The sequence below is a fragment of the Sphaerodactylus townsendi genome, linkage group LG08 (assembly GCF_021028975.2).
Source record: "Sphaerodactylus townsendi isolate TG3544 linkage group LG08, MPM_Stown_v2.3, whole genome shotgun sequence".
Lineage (NCBI taxonomy): Eukaryota > Metazoa > Chordata > Lepidosauria > Squamata > Sphaerodactylidae > Sphaerodactylus > Sphaerodactylus townsendi.
This window is the reverse complement of record NC_059432.1, coordinates 34,531,667-34,554,675: the sequence shown is the minus strand read 5'-3', so window position 1 is coordinate 34,554,675 and position 23,009 is coordinate 34,531,667. Positions and strand designations below refer to the sequence as shown.

General features: G+C 41.4%; 1 protein-coding gene across 6 annotated transcripts in view; it reads right to left on the bottom strand.

Moving 5' to 3' along the window:
- The window catches only part of KIF20B (kinesin family member 20B), a 48,093-nt gene extending 37,864 nt beyond the window's left edge, over positions 1–10,229 (bottom strand). For 3 of the 6 annotated variants that reach the window (XM_048506593.1, XM_048506597.1, XM_048506598.1), the window contains exons 1-10: positions 9,877–9,923; positions 9,282–9,541; positions 8,029–8,176; positions 6,792–6,878; positions 6,585–6,704; positions 5,742–5,880; positions 4,052–4,236; positions 1,675–1,732; positions 1,311–1,484; positions 355–466 (exon numbers count right to left, since the gene is read on the bottom strand). In XM_048506593.1, coding sequence (XP_048362550.1) covers positions 355–466; positions 1,311–1,484; positions 1,675–1,732; positions 4,052–4,236; positions 5,742–5,880; positions 6,585–6,704; positions 6,792–6,878; positions 8,029–8,175 — 1,022 coding nt within the window. In that variant the 5' untranslated portion in view covers position 8,176; positions 9,282–9,541; positions 9,877–9,923. Of the gene's footprint in view, positions 1–354; positions 467–1,310; positions 1,485–1,674; positions 1,733–4,051; positions 4,237–5,741; positions 5,881–6,584; positions 6,705–6,791; positions 6,879–8,028; positions 8,177–9,281; positions 9,542–9,876; positions 9,925–10,135 lie in introns of those variants that run through there. The other 3 variants (XM_048506594.1, XM_048506595.1, XM_048506596.1) reach the window with 3 other exon arrangements.
- Between the last annotated feature and the right edge of the window lie 12,780 nt (positions 10,230–23,009).

Here is a 23,009-nt window from a genome sequence, read left to right as displayed (position 1 = left end):
AACACAATGGGAATTTAAACAGTAATTTCTGAAAGTTTCATATTATCAGAGGTCCTAAAATACACTGCTAACCCTAAACAGATCTAAACAGTAATTATTGTACTCTCCAGATGCTCCACCACCAAGTTCTAGGGAAATGGCTTTGACAAGTCTGATTCTGATTAAGTTCACAGATAAGAAACCAAATAATCCCTGTCACCTTTGTCACTTTGCTAGATAAACAGAGCTCCAGTGGCACCTTAAAAGACTAGCAACATTTATTTCCATAGGAGTTTTCATAACATGCATGCTTTGTACCTGGCCTATTCCACTATGAACCTCCCTTCCCACCTTCACCACGCTCTCATTTCTTACCTCCTACTGGAGTTAGCATTCAGTTTTGTAGAAGCAAAGCTTTGATTCTTGAGGCCTAGTTTCACGAGTTTAAAGGCTTCTTCAGCATTTGAAACCTGAATCCACTGTAAATCTTGAGGAAACATTAAATGTCGGTGAAGTGTCATATAGAAATATCGCACATGCATAATTGAGAAAAGGATGAGTCCACAGAATAAGAAAATATTCTTTATGCTTTACACACATACTGGTCTAAATTACAGCAATGTGTTCATATGCTCTCCCCCTCCCCACCCCTAGCCTGTAGTTTGTTCATTCCCCACCCCCATGGCGAACAAGTCTGCTTGCACAGGTCACTGGACAAATTATAAAGTTAATGCACACAGGAGCAGGGCACAAACTCAAGCAATGCTTCAGTTCTCTGCTGTATGCATGGGCCATGTGGACCAGTTCTCAAATGTAACATCCACATATTTGCAGAATGTATAGACATATCTTTTAAAAGCAGATGGACTGGAAACTGAAAAGTGTCATACAATAGCTTGGGGAAGCAATATTCATACTTCATCTCCTAGATGACAGAAATGTTTTTGGCTCACAGATCACATGATTAGGTCTTCATACTGCAAGAAAATAACTTTGCCCAGTTTAGAAGGAGCAAGTCAAGTCGTGGATCCATGATAAAAACAAGAATCAAAGTTGCAGCTGATGGGAAAGGTGAGGATACAGACAGGGCTAGTAGGTATAGCTGTTTATCCCATTCTGAAACAGTAGTTTCAGGGAAGGAGAAAGGTAGAGACAAAATTCTGTATTTCCTTTACATGTATTGTATATACAAGACTGTATTTCTTTTTGAAGAGATAATAAAACCTGCTTTAACAAGGAGTTGGGAGAGTTTTACTTTTCCTTGGTAAAACTCTGGTTTCCAGACTCTGATTTAAAGACCACCAAGACCTTTGACTGAAAAGGCTCATTACCTTTAACATACGAACAGCCTTTTATGTCCTGCGCAAGGTACAGCATCCTTCTTCTCTTATCGTTGGCCACTGGGAGCAGCAAGTCATAAATGCATTCATTGTAAATTTCACAAAACGACACCCAGACAGAGAACTTGGCACCACTTTCTTCATCCCGACTAGATTTTTCCACTTCTGGCAGCGGTGGGAGGAACCCATGCAAAAAGATGGAAGTACATGAAAATTTTATGGATATAAGCCATTCCAGGCAATACCATGTAAAATAGCATAATTTAATAGCATTCTCAGCAATGCCCCTTAGTTTTAGATAATCTACTTGAACTTGAAATTTATGCACCCTGATTGTTTCTGATACAGGCCTTACCTTCAGAATTATCAGCAGCTCTGTTATGATTTTGACTCCTGTCATTTTGATGATATACCTGGCAATTAAGAAAGGAATAGAACCTGGGTCGTTAAATATTCTACAGAGAGATGTAAAATATCATTCTTTATATTACGGTAGTAAATGCTTATGATGTGCTACTAGAAAATTACTAACATTGAAATTTGCTGCCGTTACTACAGAACCTATCAAAGGGTAAGCACATTGGAATGCTTTAGCAAAAATATGAGTCCTGTGCTATCCTTCAGAGTATATTAAGAAATGCGTTCTTGCAGGCCAGAGAACGTTTCATGCATTTGACAAAGCTGCTCCTGGGTACCACTAAAAACATAACATTCTGAAGCCAGCAAGAGACAGTAACGCAAGATCTGTGAAAAAGCATTCTGGCATCTTTCAGCAGCACCACCAACAAAATGTATTCAGACTGCAATATTCTGCTTTTTGCCCCAATGTGATACCAAAGTGCTTATAATATCATTCTCCCCTCCTCCATTTTACAACCCCGTGAAGTAAATTAGGCTGAGCAAAAGTGATTGACTCATGGTTACCCAGTGCATTTCAGGACTGAGCAGGGATTTGAACCGAATCTGACACTATTATTATTATCATTATCATCATCATCATCATCATCATCAACAACAACAACAACAACAACATTTGTATGCCGACCTACCCCCGAAGGGCTCAGGGCGGTGAACACAAGATATATAGGCAGAGCACAGATAAAACCAACAAACGACCGGAAATAAATAAATTATGGCTCTGTACATATTAAAACTAAACCCCATTAAAACACAGCGTTCTGGTTACAAGAAGCACATGGTTACAAGAAACACTATATTGGTTCCACTGTGAAATCAAGGAGATAGACTTCTCTTAGCAAGTCTCATATGGAGAACAGCAAAAGAACATGTGACTTTCTCACTTTAGCACAGCAATGCTTGCTGATGGGTTACCTGGTAGGCTGTCACACCCAGCCTTGAATACCTATCATTTTTATTCATGGGTTAAATACAGGAATGCAAAATACTGATGGACAGGTCTTGAATTACTTGGCCTCTTGGTTCCCAAAATTTGTTTTGTAGAACACTAGTTCATACTTTTATGAAGTGGGCCATAGCCCACAGAAGCTTACACCAGGACAGGTCTGCATTTAAAGGTGCTTTGGGACATTTGTGTTTTGTAACCAAGCTCAAGAGCTTCAGTTCACTAGTCATGGAATGCGTTGAAAGTAAGCAAAACAATGGCAATTTTACAGGAGTAGCCAACTGAAAGGAGGCTGTAGTGCCAGAACAAGAGTTGGCCCAGTATTGGGGGAATGTTCATAAATTATATGACACCACTAGCAATACAGGTCTTTGCTTATGTTCTCTGATTCCCAAGTACTGGTTACAATATTGTACAAGAGAGGTAGAACTCTGTAAATCAAGCACAGAAAAGGGATTCTCTGAGAAAGAGAGATGGGCTGCTTGGCTTTAGAGAAAAGGACAGCAGACTACTCTATTGCCACCCAAGCTAGCAGGTGATATCTTCGCCCAGCAATAAAAATGGTGACACCAATAAATTTATCCAACAGCAAATCTACCACTACTTTCAAGCTGTTGGAAATCAGGGAGGGCAAGAGACCTCGCTAGTTTGGTGCAAGGATGGGTTAAAGATTAGGTATTCAACATGAGAATATTATAAATATTAGGCAACATGCATACCTGCTGCCAAGAATAGTTGCATGAAACATACTGAAGAACATGTGATATAATTGTCACTTTCCCTAAAGCACCTTTCTACTTTACTGAGGCAAACACTAAATGCCTTCCATAACAGTACATCAGCCTTAAATTAAAGGCTATCAAATTTTTCAAAATACCTTTGACCGCGCTTCATCATTTGACAAACCTACACAATGGCAGTTGAATGTCCTAACAGCTTTGATAATTCCATAGTTTGTGCTACCACAGGAATTCTGGAATCAACAGTAAGCTGCAAAAATGAAGCAGGAAAGTTTTCTTCAAGTTTTGAAATAGCTGAGTGATACAGCCTAGGGTCATGATGTACAAGAAAGATTTTCCTGCACTGGTGATATACCTTTTGGACACTGGATTGACCATGCTCCCAGGGATGGAAGAGGAGGCAAAAACAGCCCTAGAGAAGGATCCCCACAACCAAAGAGGGAAGGGAAGAAGAGCAGGCTCTCACCTGCCTGGGACAAGGACCACTGGTTCGCTTAGGGACAGGACAGAGTAGCACTCTTCAAACCCACTGAGATTTCTCACAGGTGTCTGCAACCTGTGGCTCTCCAGATGTTCATGGACTACAAATTGGCCATGTTGGCAGGGGCTGATGGAAATTGTGTTCATACCTCTTTCACAAGACGAAGCAGCGAGCTCTTAAGAAGAATTTCTTCTCGCACTTCTTCTTCACTCAGTTTTCTATGGTCTCGGCATCGGTGGGGTTTGAAGTCCATCTTGGGATACAGTTTGCCTTGAATGTTTCTAAACAGCATATCCAATGCCCTTGGGAGGATGCCAATGCTATCCTCTGTGCCTGTCAGGTTCAGCAGAAGATTTATAGAACTCTGAATATTCTTTTGGAGCAAAACAGTTATGGAAAAGCAAAAGGTTCACATGCAAAATGCACCTGGAACTAAAACCACACATGGAATATGAACAGGTGGATTCAATGGACAGCATAATCAGGGTGAACTGTCATAGGCACTTTTAAGGAACCAGCAAGTGATAGAAAGCTCTGCATTCTTGACTGATTGTCATATATGTCTTCTATCAGCCACATCACAAAACCAAACCATTTGCTGTCACAGGGAACAGAATTAGCACTTCCAACATGCATCTTAACAACAGACCCAAGGGCTGGCCCACAGAAAGAAAGTCTCCTGTGCACAAAAGAAATAAAGAGGAAGCAATACATCTCCTTTCTCTCTCACACACAACTCCAACCAGTGTCAACTGATTTAAGCCACATTTATATCATTACAACTTTTATGTGGTCCAGGCAGCTGTCACATTGAACACATTGGTAACAGATAAAGTGCTTGGACCAGTTAGAGCAATTAAGTTACTTCCCATTTCAGTATCTCCCCTCTGGGACTAGAAGTGCTCATGTTGGAAAGTAAAATTCTGACAGGTTGATGTGAATCGTCTTTACAGGAATGAGAGAAAACAACATATGTAGATCCCAATGAGAAAAATGTGTTATAATCCTTTTCTGGAAGACCTCAAGGGTTCCAAGGATCAAAGTATGTACAATTTCATGCAAAGCCTTTGGTCTTCAAGACCTAATGAAGTCACTTGCAAGAATACTTTTGGACACTACCAGGACTGTTTCCCAGTAGTTGAGAAACTTCACATTAGGTTAACTCTAGTAATTCTTATGACAAACTCACAGAAGTCAGTGAATATTAGTAGATATGTTATAAAGTCTCAAATGAGGCCATGTTCCAGAACAAAAGTGGTTTATGACTACTTTGAAAAAGGCACATTTAGTTGAGGCACCCTGGAACTAACTCTTTCTGGATGCATGCCAGACTCCTTCCTTGAATAACCTGCAGAAAGCACATTAGTCTTTCCTCTTTTTGCTAGTGTTTTGAAGAGGGTCAGAAAAATAGCAAATGGCTCTTTTAAAACGACTCTGAACTGGCAAATTCCATTAAAAAAACTTTGTTTAATGCAATTGAATTTTAAGGTCTTGACAGCATGTTTAATAAGGTCTCTGAGGAGGCTACTGACTAAAAAGTAGGGAAAACAAAAAAAGAACATTCTTCTCGTATCACAGAAGAGTTACAACCAAAAGATGGTGGCTCGCCTAAAGAGGTCATGCTTGAACACCGTGATCCAATGCCTGGTGTTAGCCACAGATATCTGCAACACATATGTAAAACAAGAAACAAACTAACCAAAGGCATCAAAAAGTTATACTCATCTCAAATAAACAAAAAAAAATCTCCAGGGTCAAAATGGTACCTTCAGTGACAAAGACAATAAAGTATAAATCAAACTAGCATTTCCCAAGCAATCACAAGAATTCAGATGTACCTTGATAAGTATATGTTTTCCCTGCATTTGTAACCCCATAGGTGAACACCAGGCGACTGTATCCCCTCAGGAAATCTTGCACTTGCTGCTTCACAGTACTTGCAAAGAACTCCTCTTGAGTGGTTTCAGGGCCAAAAACCTAACAAGTTGATAAGAGGTTTTTATGGCTTTAGGACACAGAGGGGTAAACCGCAGTATTGCAGTCCAAGCTCTGCTTACAACCTTTGGGGGAGCCCTTTGGGGGAGGGGGGTATAAAAGTGGAACCAATAAATAAATAAATAAAATAAATAAATAAATAAATAAACCTGAGTTCAATCCCAACAGAAGTCAGTTTCAGGTAACTAGTTCAAAGTTGACTCAGCCTTCTGTCCTTCCGAGGTTAGTAAAATGAGTACCCAGTTTGCTGGGGGTAAAGCGTAGACAACTGGGGAAGGCAATGGCAGACCACCCCGTAAACAGTCTGCCTACTAAATGCTGTGATGTGACATCACCCCTTGACCTGGCGCTTGCACAAGGGACTACCTTTACTTTGTTGGAGGCTATGGGCTAATGGCAACTCCATTTAGAAAGCTATTCAAGGAAGTTTACAGGGACAGCCCACATCCCCACTTTATCCTCAGAGTAAACCTGTGAAGTAGGTCAGGCTGAAATGTAATTGCCCCAGTGCTACCTAAGCTTAATGGTAGAGTTTCCTTTTTGTTCATGTTCAGCATTCTAATTGTTATACCACACTGGCTCAGGTTTTCATGTCTTAAAACTTTCCAGATTGCATATATAACCAGCCAGAAATATTTAAACCGTGTCCATACTGCAGATTATAGACTGGCAATGTGCTTATTTACCTGTGAAAAAGTGAATGTCTGCCCCACCTGTCTCAAGTTTTTTTCACTAAGCCGAAATACCGTAGAGCTCTTGGGCGCTTTTAGTATAACGCTTGTCAAGTCAAGAATAGAAACACAGCCCTGTAAAAAGAAAATTGCTTTTTAATCTAAAAGATGGTCAACCTTTAATGAAACTGCTTTTAAATGTTTGATGCAATTTAAACATACCTGAAACTCAGTCTCTTTTTCTGCTTGTGTAAGGGGTCTAATGCGAAGGCAAACGTCAATACATTCTCTGGATTCCAAGCTCTCTCTCTAAAATAAAAAAACAATAATAGTTGGAATCCAAGAATGTGCTTTGTATACCATACAGACTGACCATTGTCTTTTAGTTTAAAAAATTAGTTTTCCAGTCAACCATTTCTTCCTCACACTTTATCTCTTAATAGTGCAGAGGCTGATCATGTCTTTGTGGCTCAGTGATTTCTACTGCGGGCCATCCAAATTACAAGTCTGCAAAACCTGATTCTGGCAAATGGGAATTGGTCAGCTGCAGTTTTTCATACTATGATTATCCACAGTGAAATTACCATCCCTTTCTATCCATTGTTAATCTGCCCTTCCTTCACAGAGCTTATAATGAGATTCCCTCCTGCTTTTGTCCTTACAGCAACCTTGTCCAGCCGAGAGACAATGATTGGCCCAAGATCATCCAGTGTGATTCACAGAGTGGGGACTGAAATCCAGGATAGGGGTGGGGTGGGGTGGGGTGGGGTGGGGTGGGGTGGGGGGAAGAATGGTCCTGGAAACAGGCCCCTCCCCTTGCCTAAAGAAAAAAGATGGGAAGAAGATCCTGTCCAGACAACCCCAAGCAGATGTGGCTGGCCAAGCTGTGCATAGCGTAGCCTAGGAGGGCATGTCCCTCACCATCATAGCAAGGCCTTCTTCACACCAGCCCCTCTTTTTTAGACTGGCATCACCTGGAGTTTCTGATAGAGAGAACCTTAAGGTCCACTAGGATTCTCCTTGGTGGCCATAATGCCCAATCCATATCTGATTGAATAAGGGCTGCCCCGATACCAGTCAAACATTAATCACTACATCATACTGGCTGTTAATCTCCAAAGAGATTCATTTAGTTTAAGACATTAGACACTGGAACCGTGATATTTGAAATTATGATTTGTACTTGTATTGTATATTTACTGAACCTCATCTACAATCTCTCTCGGTCATGGCTAACTTTCAACTTGTTTGATGCAACTCTTTTATTAAGACAGAGGAGCTGGAGTTGGAGTGCTAACACACACGGCTGTTCACAGCTGAAATACTTTAAAAAAATTTTTGAAATAGGATTTCAAGTACTCATCACCCAGTTGTATGCTTTCAAGCAAGCTCTACTGAGACCAGCTAGCCTCAATTCCAGGCAAAATTTCATCGAACCCTGCAGCCTAAGTTATCTTACCTGGCTTATATCAGAGCTGGAGGAAAAGTCTTCATAGAGACTTCTCTTAATGTCGGTAGCATCCAGTGAACCAAATCTTGGAGTCACCTCAACTGACGTAACAAAGGACAGTCTGGAAATTGCAGGCTTATTCAGATCTGCCTCCATCCTATTTTTAAACAGGGGAGATGCAGCTTGAATGCAAATGCGCAACTGAAACATGGATTGAACATAGTTCAGCTATGCAAACATTTGAGTCAGAGGCTAGACTTGCGACGAAAGAAGGCCAAGGAAAGAAATTAATACAACTTGGAACACACACAGCAGCGTATCATTCAGGGAACTTGTAAAGCAGTGTTCTACATCTGTTAAAAGCATGACAAAATCTGAAAGCCTATAGAATATTCAGAATTATGTTTTCCAGCTCTAATTAATGTATGAGGAACAATTACTCCTCCTGACCATTCAGCTATATGCTTGCCTTAAAAAATAAACACATGAAGCAAGAGGTGGGGCAGTCTATTGCAATCACAGTCACTCAGTGGTTTATGGAGAGTCACAATAGCTGTTATCAATCAATCTTACTTCCATCCCTGGGATGAAGCCTGCATTTTAACGAGACTTGCAGCTAAACTTTTCCAATCCTCCGAAGGCAGCTATTTAAAATACCTACCAACACCAAGACACAGAATGAACACTTATGGGCAACAGTAATGCTTCTACTTGAGCATGTTCCCCAATTAACATGGCGTGCTTATGTTTAAGTACACAGGGACAGGGTTAGATTGTTTGATGGGGAATTGACTTACAAAAAACCCATAAATAACGTGAGCAGAAAGGGGAACACCTCATCATGAACACAGCTAAAGCACAAACCTAAGCATGTAATTCCAAATTAGAGGAAACTATTTCAGGAAATAAACCACCCAAAAATGCTGTAAGGTGTTCAGCAGTTGGAATGCCAAACCAAAATAATGTATTGCCAAGCAAAATATTTATTTATTTATGTTTCAATTTATATCCTGCACCGCAGGGCTCAGGGCAGCGAACAATAAAACAGTAAAAACAGCCATAACAATAATACAATAAAAAAGCAAATTATTCAAAACATCTTTTGCATCCTAAACAGGTTAAATACCATGTTTTACATTACTGCACCTTTACTAAAACAACCTCAAACTGACACACCCTACTCTTATTTCCATTCTGAGTAAGCATATTCACAGCTTGTTTTTATGTCTTCTTTCATAAGTGTGAAAGGAATCGTTACTTACTTTTAAACCCTCAGTCATACATCCACATCAACAAGTCACCCAACAACAGGTTGATGTCAGTTTCAAACTTCAGAAAGATGCCAATCACCTCGATAAGAGTTAGCTGCAAACCCAGTATCCTTCGCCACACTGGCTTTACAGGAATCAGCTTCTAATCAAAGCAAGGGGTTGCCCCACCTGGTGGGGATTACAGGGTCAGTCTCTTCAGGGGAGCTTCTGGTTGAAAGCCAGGTGTCTCCAAACAGGATTTAACTCTGTAACTGCAAAAGAGTTTGCTCAGAATTGCCAAGATTTTCAGTGACATGAGTTGCTTTCCTCCTTTCTAGCCATATCAGGTTTTTCCTTACAACTGAGGGCATAATTTTTTTCCAGATCCTTTCTATTTAGGTGTTCCTTTGAATGGGTTCATTTCAAACAAGGTCAACAATCTCACCGAAAATCGTCACTCTGATAATGTAGTCAAGAAGGCGGGGTTTACAAAGTCTTAATTTTTGTTTTTTTAGCTTTACATCCATTACATGATGTAGCACAGGCCCACTAAAGGTAAACCCCACCGGTTATCACATTCCTGCTTCCCGAGAGGCAGCAAACCTACCCATAACTGGGACCCCAATTCAGACTCCCTCGACTGCCCCGCAGCACTTCCTTAGGCGTGACTATACCATGGCACAATCCCAGCAGAGAGCGTTTTCTACTGCTTTTCCCCTCCTTTCCACGTTAACAGACGAGAGGAAAGCCTCTTCAAGTCCCAACACCCCCCAGCCCTCGAGATGCAACAGCAAGAGTTGGGGGTGAAGCGCTAAGCCCACGTGCTTATTTAAAAAGGGGGGGGGCGCGTTTGGAAATCCACTTACCGGACTTCCAGTTCACCAAAATTGATCCGCAATTCTACCAAAAGCGATCAGAGCAGCGGGCTCTTTTTTTAAATCCAACCAATAGGAGAAACATTGAGCCGAGAGGCTCATGGGATGGCGCCGCAGAGCCTGCTGGGAAAGGTAGTTTTCTCGACAGACGTGCGTCTTGCTTCCGGAACTTGGAGACATTCCTTTATTGCAGTGGATCAGATGCGATGTGAGTTTACTCGAAAGGAAGTTCAACCAGCCTGGTTCAATGGGAGACGTACTCCCAAGAACCCAAATGCACTGAGGGAGTCAGTTTTGTTGTTGTCGTTTTCAAAAGTGCATTTAAAGGCCTCACAAATAGTTCCCTCTGCCGTATGCCAACGACCTAAAAGCTCTCGACTACAGTCCAGGTCAGCACGACTTCAGTCATGCTATGGCGCATAGCACCAACAACAACATTTTTGCAGCACATATATTCATAGTATATGTGCATTCAAAATCAACTTGCTGCATTCCTACCAATCACCAGTCTCCGAGGGAATATATTATTTTATGGTTTAGTATTTTATTTTGAATTACATATACAGTATATGGGGGTACCATAATCTTTTCAGTGCTTAGGACGGTTCTAATAGGACCTCTAAAGATCTTGATCCAACCGTGCCCTGGCAGAATCACCTTAAAACACCAGCCTCTTCCAATATGTACAAGTTAAGTGCCGTCAAGTTGCTTCCCACTCTTGGTGACCATATGAATTAATGACCTCCAAAATGTCCTGTTTTTAACAGCCTTGCTTGAGTCTTGTATGCTGAGGGCCATGGCTTCCTTTATAGAGTAATTCCAGCTTATGTTGGGTCTTCCTCCTTTCCTGCTGCTGCCTTCAACCTTTCCTAGCATTATTGTCTTTTCCAGTGACTCTTGTCTTTTCCTTATGTGACCAAAGTATGGTAGCCCCAGTTTAGTCATTTTAACTTTTAGCCAATATCAATGGAGACCTCTAATCCAGAGACAGGATCTGATACCAACGTGGCAGCTATGTTAGACCACAGCAGCAAAACCAGAAGGCAGTGGCAGAACACCTTAAAGACGAACACATTTACTGAAGCATCAGCCAAAAGCTGGGACAGGAATCAGTGACCTTCTCTGCCTGCCTCTTAATTGTCCTGTTCAAAAGAGGAACATTCTGTGCAAATGTAGCTATTTGAGCCTCATAAGAAGGTGCCCCAGCTAAATGAACTTATGCCCAGATAGTTGAACTTATGCCCAGATAGTAAGAAAAGAGGACTCTCTTGGCCTTCTTTGTGGCTGATCCCTTGCATAGCCACACTCAGAAATCCACTGAACCTATTTGGGAAATGTTGTGTGGGCCAGGCCGACTTCAAATCCCAGCAGACTCTGCAGTCAATCCAGGTAGCCTACTATGTGGGACTGAAATGGAAGATGAGACGCACATGAATATCGTTGGCCCCTTGGGCTGCCAACCTCCAGATGGCACCTGAAGAGTTCCAGGGATTAATAACCGATCTCCAGGTAATAAGGATAATTTCCCCTGTATAAAACAGCTGTTTTGGACTCTATAGTATTGTACCCTGTTGAGGTCCCTCTCTCCTCCAAATCCCATCCTCTTCAGGTTCCACCTCCAGTCTCCAGATATTTCCCAATCTGGAGCTGGCAACCCTATTGGTCATTCCTCCACCAGGGAGTGATGACCATTTGCACTGGGCAGACCATATTGCAAAATGTTGATATTGGCATGGAGAGCCGCTGCAGCTCCTAGACAGCAGCACAGAAAAGAGGGAGGAACCGCACTGGCAAGTGCTCTGGCTCTCAATCAGCTTGTTTCTCTCAAGGCACAATTATTCAATAGTTGCCTGAGCAGACACTGTGCAGAGGTGATTGGACGGATGACTGGAGATCCTGAGGAGTGGGTCTAGCACAGGCTCGTGTGGCCTTTTTGTGAACACATTTTCCACTGTAGAAGGAGGCAGCATGAGTTGCTACCCAAGGCCACTGGTGCCTTAGAAATGCAGCTCGTGGGCTCCCTTGTAGCAGTGGCACTACAAGCCCATGGCTGCCTGTTTAGATCTGCTCTTCTTCAACAGGTCATGGGGTGGGGGGTGGGGGTAAGAAGTGGAATGTACAATTTGATCCTATGTGTGATTGTTCAGGCCCTTAGATCACGCATGCTTACTTGGGACAAAGTCAAAATGATTCTACATTGTTAGACCTAATGTAGGGATGATTTCAAGGGGAAGAAGGTGTTAACCTAAGATTTCGGGTAACTTTTTTCATTCCACCAGTTTTTAGTTACAATTAAAGTTCTGTACTATGAATTTTAATCTTAGTTTTGTGGGTCTTCATTCTGAATGGTATGTATTTAATGTATATAGCAAAGTGTAGTCATCCCAGGATCACCTTGATTAAGTGGGATAGATGCTTAGTAAACAATTTGCCTGAAATCTGGCAGCATTTTAATGCCATGCCAACTTGTCTAATACAGTTTCAGGTACAGTAACTTAATCTGAATCAGGCTTCAGGGCACAGTATGAGTTTCAATGCATGGACTCTTACAGACCTAAATATCTATTAAATAAATAGAAACATATGCTTCTGGATATATGCCTTTCCCAAAGCACTGAGTAAAACTCTTCTTTTATGACATCATGGGGCAGGGCTTCCAGTCACATAAAACAGAATCAAGTGTACCTGAACTGTTCCACTTCATTTCAGATGGTGAGCACAGAGACTAAAAAACTGAACTGTACATCCGGGAGTTACCCATGTTTGCTTGTGCCATAAATTGCTAGCAATGCTGTTGTAAGTGAAGCTACACCCTTGAATTCAGTGGGCATAAAAAGATGTACCTCCGTATGGGATGGCACTGTAGGTGCCCAGTCTTCAGCATTGTTTTCAAGATTATTAAAAAAGGTACATGAAGCTGTGTGAATATAGAATGTTGCTGTATCAATGTTTAACATTAATCAGGCTGTGTCAGGGGGATGTTATCTGGGTGACTGAGATGCATCCCTAACTCCATGTGACTGATTGAAATAATAAATGAATGCTGCTCAAGAGATATATGTAACCACTGCCATCTGTGCATTCTTTCCTTGATCTTTACTATATGGCTTCACACACTTTTTAGGAAACTAGGCTTCACTTGGCACCTCTGTCCCATGAGAAAAGAATTACATCTGTTATTTCATGGGGCAGGAAGCCAGGTGGCTCTCTCACTATCTGTCGCCAACCTTGGGGTGCCTCGGCTCCAAAGACTGTTTTTCACGAATTCTTGAAAAACTGGGAGGGGGGCTTTCAGCAGGGAATAAAGGGAACTGTGAATGCCAGTTTTCTTAGAACCCGCTTTGCCAGGTATGGTGCTTCGATACCTCATCAATAAACACTGCTGAGTCTGTTTATTGGCTTAAGATCCTGTGGGGCCAGGACCGCGTCTCTGGTCCTACACAGCTGAATTAGTTTTAAGACTAAGTTAGAAAACACCCAAGAAACAGTTTTGAAAGAAAAGATAAGTTTACTGGACAGCATAAGTATCTGACCAGGGTGTCCCCTTAAGGGTAAGAGGCACACCCCTTCATACAAAGGGACTAATTTTTATAGACACAAAATACAGACATCACACAATCATCATCATAAGATTTATGTACATAATCCATACCTCTTTCACGTGCTACAAGCATGTACCTTTAAAATCCCATTGGATAGAACTGTCTCCTGGTCACAGTAAGACAGCCTCTTATTCTACGTGTTACATTCCTTCTGTTACTCAAACGCTGCATGCTGTTACCTCTACCCATATACAAAGGGCAGTAATAAAAACTAGCTTGTTGTCTTCAAGAATAACTTGTTCTTCTGTTTTTCTAAGTTTATTCCCAAAGAGAGAGCTATACCTTTAGGGCATGCAGCATTCCTTAGGATCATAAAACTTTCCTTTCAATTCCCCAGTTTGAAATGTTAAAACATGATTTACAAATATTGATTCTAACAACAATTATACTTTTGATTCTAAGACAATAGAATTATGATCAAATACAAGTAAATGTGAATCACTCATTATCATTTCTGTGTTCATTCAACATAAATAGAAAAACACTTTTTCCTTATTTAATTAATCACGTTGGTTTAGCTATCCCCTATTGCTGGTTCTAACCCAGAAAAACAAGGCTATAAATTTATATGGCTTCTGTCACATAGTAACCTGTAGTTACAAGACCTTAAAGATGTTTATCTGTACTTGCCTGCATCTTCACTGAGAAGCTGCTAACATGCAGGCCTGCTGGTCTCTATACAGAGAACCATTTTGATTCTTCAAATCTTTGGTTCAGGCAACTTCCATGTTTCTTGATTAAATACAAATTTTATACATTCTGGCCCATCTCCACAATCCTTTTTACAGATTCTTTTTAATGCTTCAGAGTTGCTCCATGAATACACTGCATAGCATGCCAGGGTTCTTGTTCTTCCTTACGTGCTCTCTTTCTACATGCAAAGAGGGGGTGGCATTCAGACTTGATTACATACATATGTGCTCTTCAGTGATACAGTCCATCACTTAATCCTATTGCATGGATAAATAAAACCTTAATTACTACTCAGAGGGATTTGGTTCACAGAGGAGTTTATGTGCAGGATTCATGGGAACAACATTTGAAAATAGGTAGTCTAATTCTGACCATTTCATCAAAAATAAGGCAATATGTATTCAGTCATGTCATGTTAGAAACGTGGGTCCAAGGACCCTCAAAATAATCTGGACAAAGTTGGTGAAGCAGATAACAAAGCTTTTATTGGTTATGGTCTTGCAAGATCGGGTGTCCACCCAGTAGTAGGCACACCCTTCCTTTGTTCTAAAACAGTTTATAATACTTTTTCAGGACCACCCAATCCCTCCCTCACTTCTCCATTGGCTAGGAGATGAGGGCCATAGCCTATTACAATTCATCTAGGCATACTATGTCATATACCAGGTGGTATCTCCTCCAATTAATACATCTCTATATGGTCATTTCCTGTAATTAATATTTGGTTCTTCTTAGTTGTCAACCCTTTGTTAGTGTCTTCATGATATATATCCATGCACCTGCCACGTCTTTGGTTCCCTTATCTACCTAGAAGACACCATCATATTTTACCCCTTCATCCAAAGGCCTTCTACCTTGGCACAGGATCTTAGCCTCCTATAAGCGGGTACCTCTTGGCACAAGAACCTAGGTCTTCCTGACCCACTCCCCTGCTTTGAAGACACTATCCCAAGCTTGCTAGGGGCCCTCTTATCAGCAGGTGTCTTTTTGGCACAAGAACTCATGTTCCATTACTGTTTATGACTATTGAAACCAGGCTTCAGAAGCATCTTAGAAAAAGACTTTAGCTAGAGGCCTTAAGAAGCTTCTGAATGGAGTTTCTGCTTAATAGCACCTACTGATTAGGATCTAGAGAAGCAAGCTGTTTTAGCTATTTTACACTTTAAACTGAGAGAATAACATTTATAGCAAGATTCATTACACATGAAGCATTAGGATACATATATTGAACATGAGTGATTAACATATTCTTTAAGTTTCATTATTTAGCTACAATATAAAAGAGCATCCAAATATACAAACATGATTATAAACTACTGCATCACCACATCACCTATTATTCCCCTCTAACCCTTGACCTTTCTTCTTCTGCTAGCTCATTATTTTAAAGCAGGTGTGCTTTTAATTGGGATATGATAAAAAATACACAAGTCAAATGGAATATACTAAGCATCATACTCCCATCTCTCTTTGAATTCCATCCAACTTAACAGGCTTTATTCAAGTGTAGATACTATACATGGACTTTATATTCAGAGTTCACCTACTAAATCTTGTGATTCTGTGAAGGGTATATTCTGTGTGACTTCTAAATCCAATATTTGTACACTAAATATGTTTATGTGTGTAGATAACTCAATATAATCTTACACCTTATGAAAACACCTAAAGCTACCTTCTTTTATAACTTATAAGGCAATCATTGTCATTGTCCCATGTATACTTATGTTTATAAAAGTAACACCTCTTTGGTCTATGTAAAAGCAACATTTTCACCTCTCGCATGTCATAAGACTATAGTTCTAAATACATGTCCGTAAGAATATAAGAAGAACCCTGCTGAATTATTCATGCAGTGGAGAAAGTTGCCAAAGAACTTTTTTCTCCCTCTCCCAAAATACTAGCATTTAATGGCACCCACTGAAGCTGATGGGTAGTAGCTTGAAGGTGGACAAAAGGAAATACTTATTTACACAACAGATGATTAAAATATGGCATTCACTGCCAGCGGTTGTAATGATGGCCCAGGCAAAGGCAGCTTTAAAAGGGGACTTGACAGATTTTTGCAGGATAGGTCTATCAGTGGCTACTATTCACATTGAGTAAATTCAGAAGCAATAAAACTCTAAATATCAGTGCCAGGAAGCAACATCAGGGGAAGGCCTCAGCCCCAAAAAGAGCATGGGAAACAAGGGTGTCCTGTGATGTTGCTTCCTAGTACTGGTATTCAGAGGTCTGGTGCCTCTGAATATGGAGGTTCCCTTTACTCACCATGGCTAGGAGTCTCATCTGTTACCAGGGTTTGCCTTCCCAAATGCTGGGAACCATCTTGGTTGTTTGCTTTGGCAGTCATTTTAGGAGCTAGCAATGCCGTGCTTTGGAGAAGATGTGGCCAAGGCTCTCCTCCAGCTGTGCTAACAAGTGGTAAAAACGTTGGGTAGAAGACTGATTCACTGTTTGGGCATCAGCGTGTCCACCCATAGCCAACAGACTTGCAAAGCCAGCCAGCCAGCCACCCATCAAAGTAATTTCATCAGTCAGGGCAAACTTGTTAATGGCTGCCCTCATTCAAATGAAAGGTTTTCCAAGTGGTTGCAGCAACTGGAGAATCAGAAAAATTGGTAAGTAGCTATATGTCCCATTTCCCCTTCAGGCTTTCTACCCCACCCCCCTCCATTTATTTCTCTTTTATTTCTCCATCTCTTCCTCCCTTCCCACTCAGGCTTTCCTTCATCTCTTTTTTATTCCCCTTTGTTTCAAAATGAGAAGGGAGGAATTGTATTTTGCTCTGCTTCCTGTAGCAGCCATATAAGGTTGGCCGCACTTGGCACCTCCTCTCAAAGTCCCAAAGATGATCACAGGGTCAAAAAGGCTATTGACCCCTGCTGAATAGAGTTACTCAAGATTGCACCTGATTTGGACAGACTGGACTAGGTCTCCTTATAGCTAGGACTGTAGTGTAAGTTACTAAGTTTTGCCCTGGTGAAGAATTTAGCTGCAATTTCTGTCCTGAACACCAAGCTTACTTTGGCTATCTCTGTATGTTGGCATTCATTACTGGCATTGCAAAGTTCAATAAACCAGTTTAAGCAAACTGCATGCACTCTCCCTGTGAACACGACAGAAAAAGGTAGCGTCCGTCAGAGACCATGGCATAGATGACGTCATGGGAAAATTGTTCACAATTACCAAATATTGGTCTTGTAGTGGATTGCTTGGGTTACCTCAGTTCAGAATTGTTTCCCTGTCACTAATCTAGCAAATGTCATGGCCTCTTTTTTGTGTGACTTCAGACATTCATCCTGTTTGCAAAGCTGATGTCACTCTGCACAAAAATGCCTAAACATCAAGATTCTCCACTAGGGGGATGTCAGTGAATCAGCCTACTTGAGACAGAAAAAAAGAGCTTTAAAATTGCAGCAGTGACTTTGTTACAACATTGGCCATAAATATCACTGTTTTCAAATTAATTCAGTTTACTGATATATTTAGACTGTTTCTGTAGGTTAGAGTATTGATGAAGTGTGCCATGAAAAGTCAGGTGTTACAGTTAATTCTGCACATGGTTGTATAATTATATTTCTGTGAAGGGGAGAGCAGAACCCTAATAAAAATATTTCATTACTGCTACTCAATTTAGAATAATTTCCAGTTTCTCTGTTAATATTTCCCTTTTACGCAGACCCAATTCACACAACAAGAAGAAGAGTTTGGATTTATACCCCACCTTTCTCTCCTATAAGGAGACTCAAGGTGGCTTATTTGTGAGTCCATTCTTTCTTTCATCCTCATGATATCACAGCATACATGACATCACACAGCATACATGACATGACTGCCTTATGTTTCACTTTTCTGGGTTTAGAATCTACCCCCTAGAATTATGACTTTCCAAAAGACAGGGATGTTTGAGAAATGTTTCAGATTTGGGCTACATCATCCTAATGTTTACTTCATTCCAAAGCAAAACCTGATAGTGCAGGAGAGAGAAAGGTTACCGCTCTACAGATTAAACAGTTATTGGAAATAAGGTGTTATTTGAAGCAATCTATGTTATGTAACCCTGTGATGTCACCAGCATTACACAAACGCTCTGTTCACTACCCTGTTTCTTTCCTTTCCTTGGTGTATTTGTTAAAGGTAACATTGATATTTTCTAAATAATATTTCTCTGTTGCCAACCAGATGTGCACACATACAAAGGCAAAGGCAAATGTACAAGACTGATATTGTCTGGACACCTGAGTGACAATAGGCCTAAGCATAAATACTGGTAATACTGGTGTAGATGTCCAGAATGAGTGATAGAATGTGTCTGTGGAGGGCCTGTGGCTCAGTGGCACATGATCTGCTTTGCATCCAGAAGATCTCAGGTTCATTCTCTACAGCCAAAAGGATCAGGTACGAAGTGTTGAGGAAGACCTCCATTGGAGAGTGGCTGCCAGTGAGAACAGACAATGCTGACTTTGATAGACCATTGGTCTGATTCACAATGACACTATTGCTGCTGTGTAGATAGAACACCGCTTTTATCAGTCGCCACGCTCCTGAATTGGAGCTGGAATTAATACACTAGAGATAAACTCCACAAAAATATTTCTGAATTGCTAGATGATGTCTCACTGCTACACAGTATTACCTACACATGCTGCCAGATCGTTTGTTTGTTTGTTTATCAGATGTAATATACCGCCCCATCCCCAAAGGGCTCTGGGTGGTGTACAGCCAATAAAACCATCAACCTCCATCTTTACTGTTTACTATTCCTTCAGCAGTCTTGTTTCGAGATTCTAGGACAGTGGTGGCGAACCTGTGGCACGGGTGCCAGAGGTGGCACTCAGAGCCCTTTCTGTGGGCACGCACAAATAGAGTGCTCCTCCCTACATCTAGGCTGGCCAGGGCCGCTGGGCTCAATTATTAGCATTAAACCTAAGACCTAGTTTTGGGGAAGCAGTGTAGGTAACCCTGTTAAGCACTGTCAAACCTCACTGATTTTCATACAAAGAACTAAAGCGCAATCCTTTACCTGGGAGTAAGCTCAGTTGCTGGCAATGGGGCTTGCTTCTGAATGAACACTCCTAGGGTCATGATTCACCCGTTGGAAGAGTTGCACGGTTGCTTATAAGCAAAGCCACCGACTACCATCAAGCTTACTCCTGAGTAATGCACGCCTCGGAGCCAACCGTTTTTTCTAAACAAAAACCTCAATATTCAGGTTAAATTGCCGTGTTGGCACTTTGTGATAAATAAGCAGGTTTTGGGTTGCAATTTGGGCACTCAGTCTCGAAAAGGTTCACTATCACTGTTCTAGGAGCCCAGCAACCTTCCAAGGTCATGATGAAAGTAACATGACATTCTGAAGGAAGAAATCATTGAATCTACAGGATATGCTTTCAGATGGGAAATGTGCTGTCAATTGTGGTTGTGACAGTGGTGAGGCCAATGGGCAGAACTCCACTTTATTTAGCAGTGAGAGTGGGACCTTATGTTCAGAGTAACATCACTGGCTCCTCTTATTGCCAGAATGTATCATACAGGGTAAATCTTGGGTGTATGTGTCACAAACAGCACATGCACTGTGAAGATGTTGTGGAGGAAGTGACTTGACCATGAAAGCGTGGGGAGAAAGCAGCCCAGAAAGGAAGGGCAGGGCCAAAGAGAAGTGACAGAAATGTACAGATATCTGAGATAAAGGCCAGTTACACACAAGGTGTTTGTTGTGTGGTAGAGGTGAATGTCCGCCACAGCAAGATTTCTTGTAAGGACGTATTTCCTCTAGTCCCACTTTTACTTTCCACTCTCTCCACAGCAAGCAAATCTACTTATAGCATGATTTTGTTTTGCCGCCAGAGCAGGATAGATTTGCCAGTGGGCATAACTTTGCCTCAGATCTCTTCCCTCTGCCTGCAGCCAGGCCACCTAGTCTTACCCCCTCCCTTGTGCTATTTTGCATGCTTCCCCCTTGCCTGCCTCCTTGTTGCCAACTACTTCCTGCTTCTTGCCCTGCTGTATCACTTCTATTGCCCATGGCCTCCCCACGCCTGCATACCTTTAGATTTTTTAAGGAAAAATTAAATAACCATACCAATAGATCAATAAATCAATAGTAATACTAAATTTTCCAGTACAACGGAAAACCCTCAGCCCATATACAAACAGCCATACACACAGCACAAAGGAGCTCACAGGCAATCCTAAGATATTTTCGATCACAAGGGGGTGGATTTATTCCAGCGGCAATTAGATTATTTGAAGCTAAATCCCTGGCACAACTCACCTATGGAGCCCCATTGGCAATAATTTCGGATTTCACTCTATTAGAGAGAGTCCTATCCACATTCCTCAGAGCTCTTTTTAACACTCCTAAATGTACAGCTAATGTAGTTTTAAGACAAGAAGCAGGGTTGGTTAAAGTTGAGACAACCTTTTGGAGGCTTATTATCAAATACTGGCTTAAAGTCCTCTCCCATCCCATGGGTTTTATTGCCTTTGCTTCTGGCAGCTTAACTTACCATATCCAAGCTGGCTAGAAAAAATAACACTTAAACTTACACAGTGTGGTTTGGATCCTGTACAATTATTGGAACTGGATCATTGCAGAGCAACAGCCTTGGTCTATCAACGGCTCAATGATATTGAAATGCAAACAGATTTCTCCTTGTTACCGGCGTTATATAAACCATTGGGAAAAATCTTTGGACGGAGGTATCATCGGCTGCCCCTTACCTGTCAATATAACATCTGAGAAATGCCGCTGGAGCCTTTTCAAGGGCCACGCTTTTGACGCCTTTCCATCACCCAATCTAATGGGCGAGATTTCAAAAAAATCCCACGACATAGGAGACTATGTGTTTATGTAACTCAGGGGAAGTGGACTCTGTATTACATATTTTTATTGCATTGCAGGAACTCCATAAAGGGAAGGGAGGCGTTAATTCATCCATTGTTTATCATCAGTACAGAAATTTAACTAGAGTTAATTCCGACTGCTAGTTCTTGTGAGAATTTTGCTGGAAGACCGAGTTTCTCTTTATATCTCAGCAGGTAGCTAAATTTTGTATGCTGGCATATAGTAAGAGAAGAACCATGTTGGGACCAAGAGCCAGACCACATGAGGGTGACCGTAAGAATGCTACAAGCTGATGATATTTTTTGTGTGGATTTCTGTTTCGTGGATTTCAGTGCAAATTCGATTGTTCTTTTGTTTGTTGTTCCTCCTTTTTCTTGTTCTTCTCTGCTCTTTTTTGCTGGCCTAATGGCCGTAATAAAACTGAATAGTAATACTAAAAAAGTAAAAATAATTAGACTAATAGATCAGTCCAAACACCTGATTTGCCCCTGCATTTGATCATCAAACTGAAGTGTCTCCAGCATAGTGGTTTTATACACAAGCAATCAGTGATTCCAGACCACACTGGAAAAAGCCAGTCAGTCTTGATGCTTGGGTTTGTAGCACTTCAGGAGAGCCACAATCATGTACCTGGGGAGCTTAGCAAATGGCAGCTCACATTGTCCTTTTGCAGTTTTGCAGTTTGCATGCCACCATTACTCCCCCTTCACTTCCCATCATAAAAAGATAATCAGTGTTTGGGCAAAGTGTACAGATGTCATACTCAAGATTTTTTGCCTTGTTTTGCCTTTTTTATGTTGATCTATTAATCTGTCAGTAGATTGATACATTGAAATATTGATCTATTGATAAGATTATAGATAAAAATTAAGGATTATATTAAAATTTTAAGCATGCATGTGTGATAGACAATCCGCAAAACCTCACCACCACCACCACCCCCGCCCAGACGCAAGCAAAAAGCCAGCTGATGGGTAATGCCTGCCCCTGTGCAAACAGGGCTGTGGGTAATAATGCCGAACATGTCCTGAAACAAAGGCTCATTCCGCACATGCAGAATAATGCACTTTCAATTTTGCTGGTGATGGACAAAAAACAGGTAACAACCCTTAATGGGAGTTACAAACTAGGTGGTCATGAGAAGGGTGAGTCAGAGGAAGACCCTTGAATAGGTTAAGAGATATAGCCAAAAGAGAACTGTTTTCATCCAGGTGTGCTGTTGTTCCTATTCAAATGCTGTTTCCTGAGTACATGCAAGACATGAGGTTGAGGGAAGAAGTCATTTAGGCAGTCTTGCCCGAAAGGTCAGACACGGTCCCAAGATGCAGTTCTGAATTCAAACAGACTGCTCCACTCAGGTCACTGTTCTTCCAGGTCAGACAGGACAGCACTCCAGGTAGAAAGACTATTCTCTCTTCCTCCATGCCACCACAGATTGGACTGGTTACACTGGGGGCCCCAGGTTTGAATCCCCACTCTGCCATGGAAACTTCCTGGGTGACCTTGGGCCTGTCATATACTCTCAGACTCAACCCTGCCAAATATTTGGATGTGAGACCTCCAGGACTTCCAAGCGCATGAGGTGGAGGCAGGCCATGGCAAACCATTCCTGTACTTCTCTTGCCTTGAAACCCTACAGCAGTGGTGGCGAACCTTTGGCACTCCAGATGTTATGGACTACAATTCCCATCAGCCCCTGCCAATTGGCCATACTGGCAGG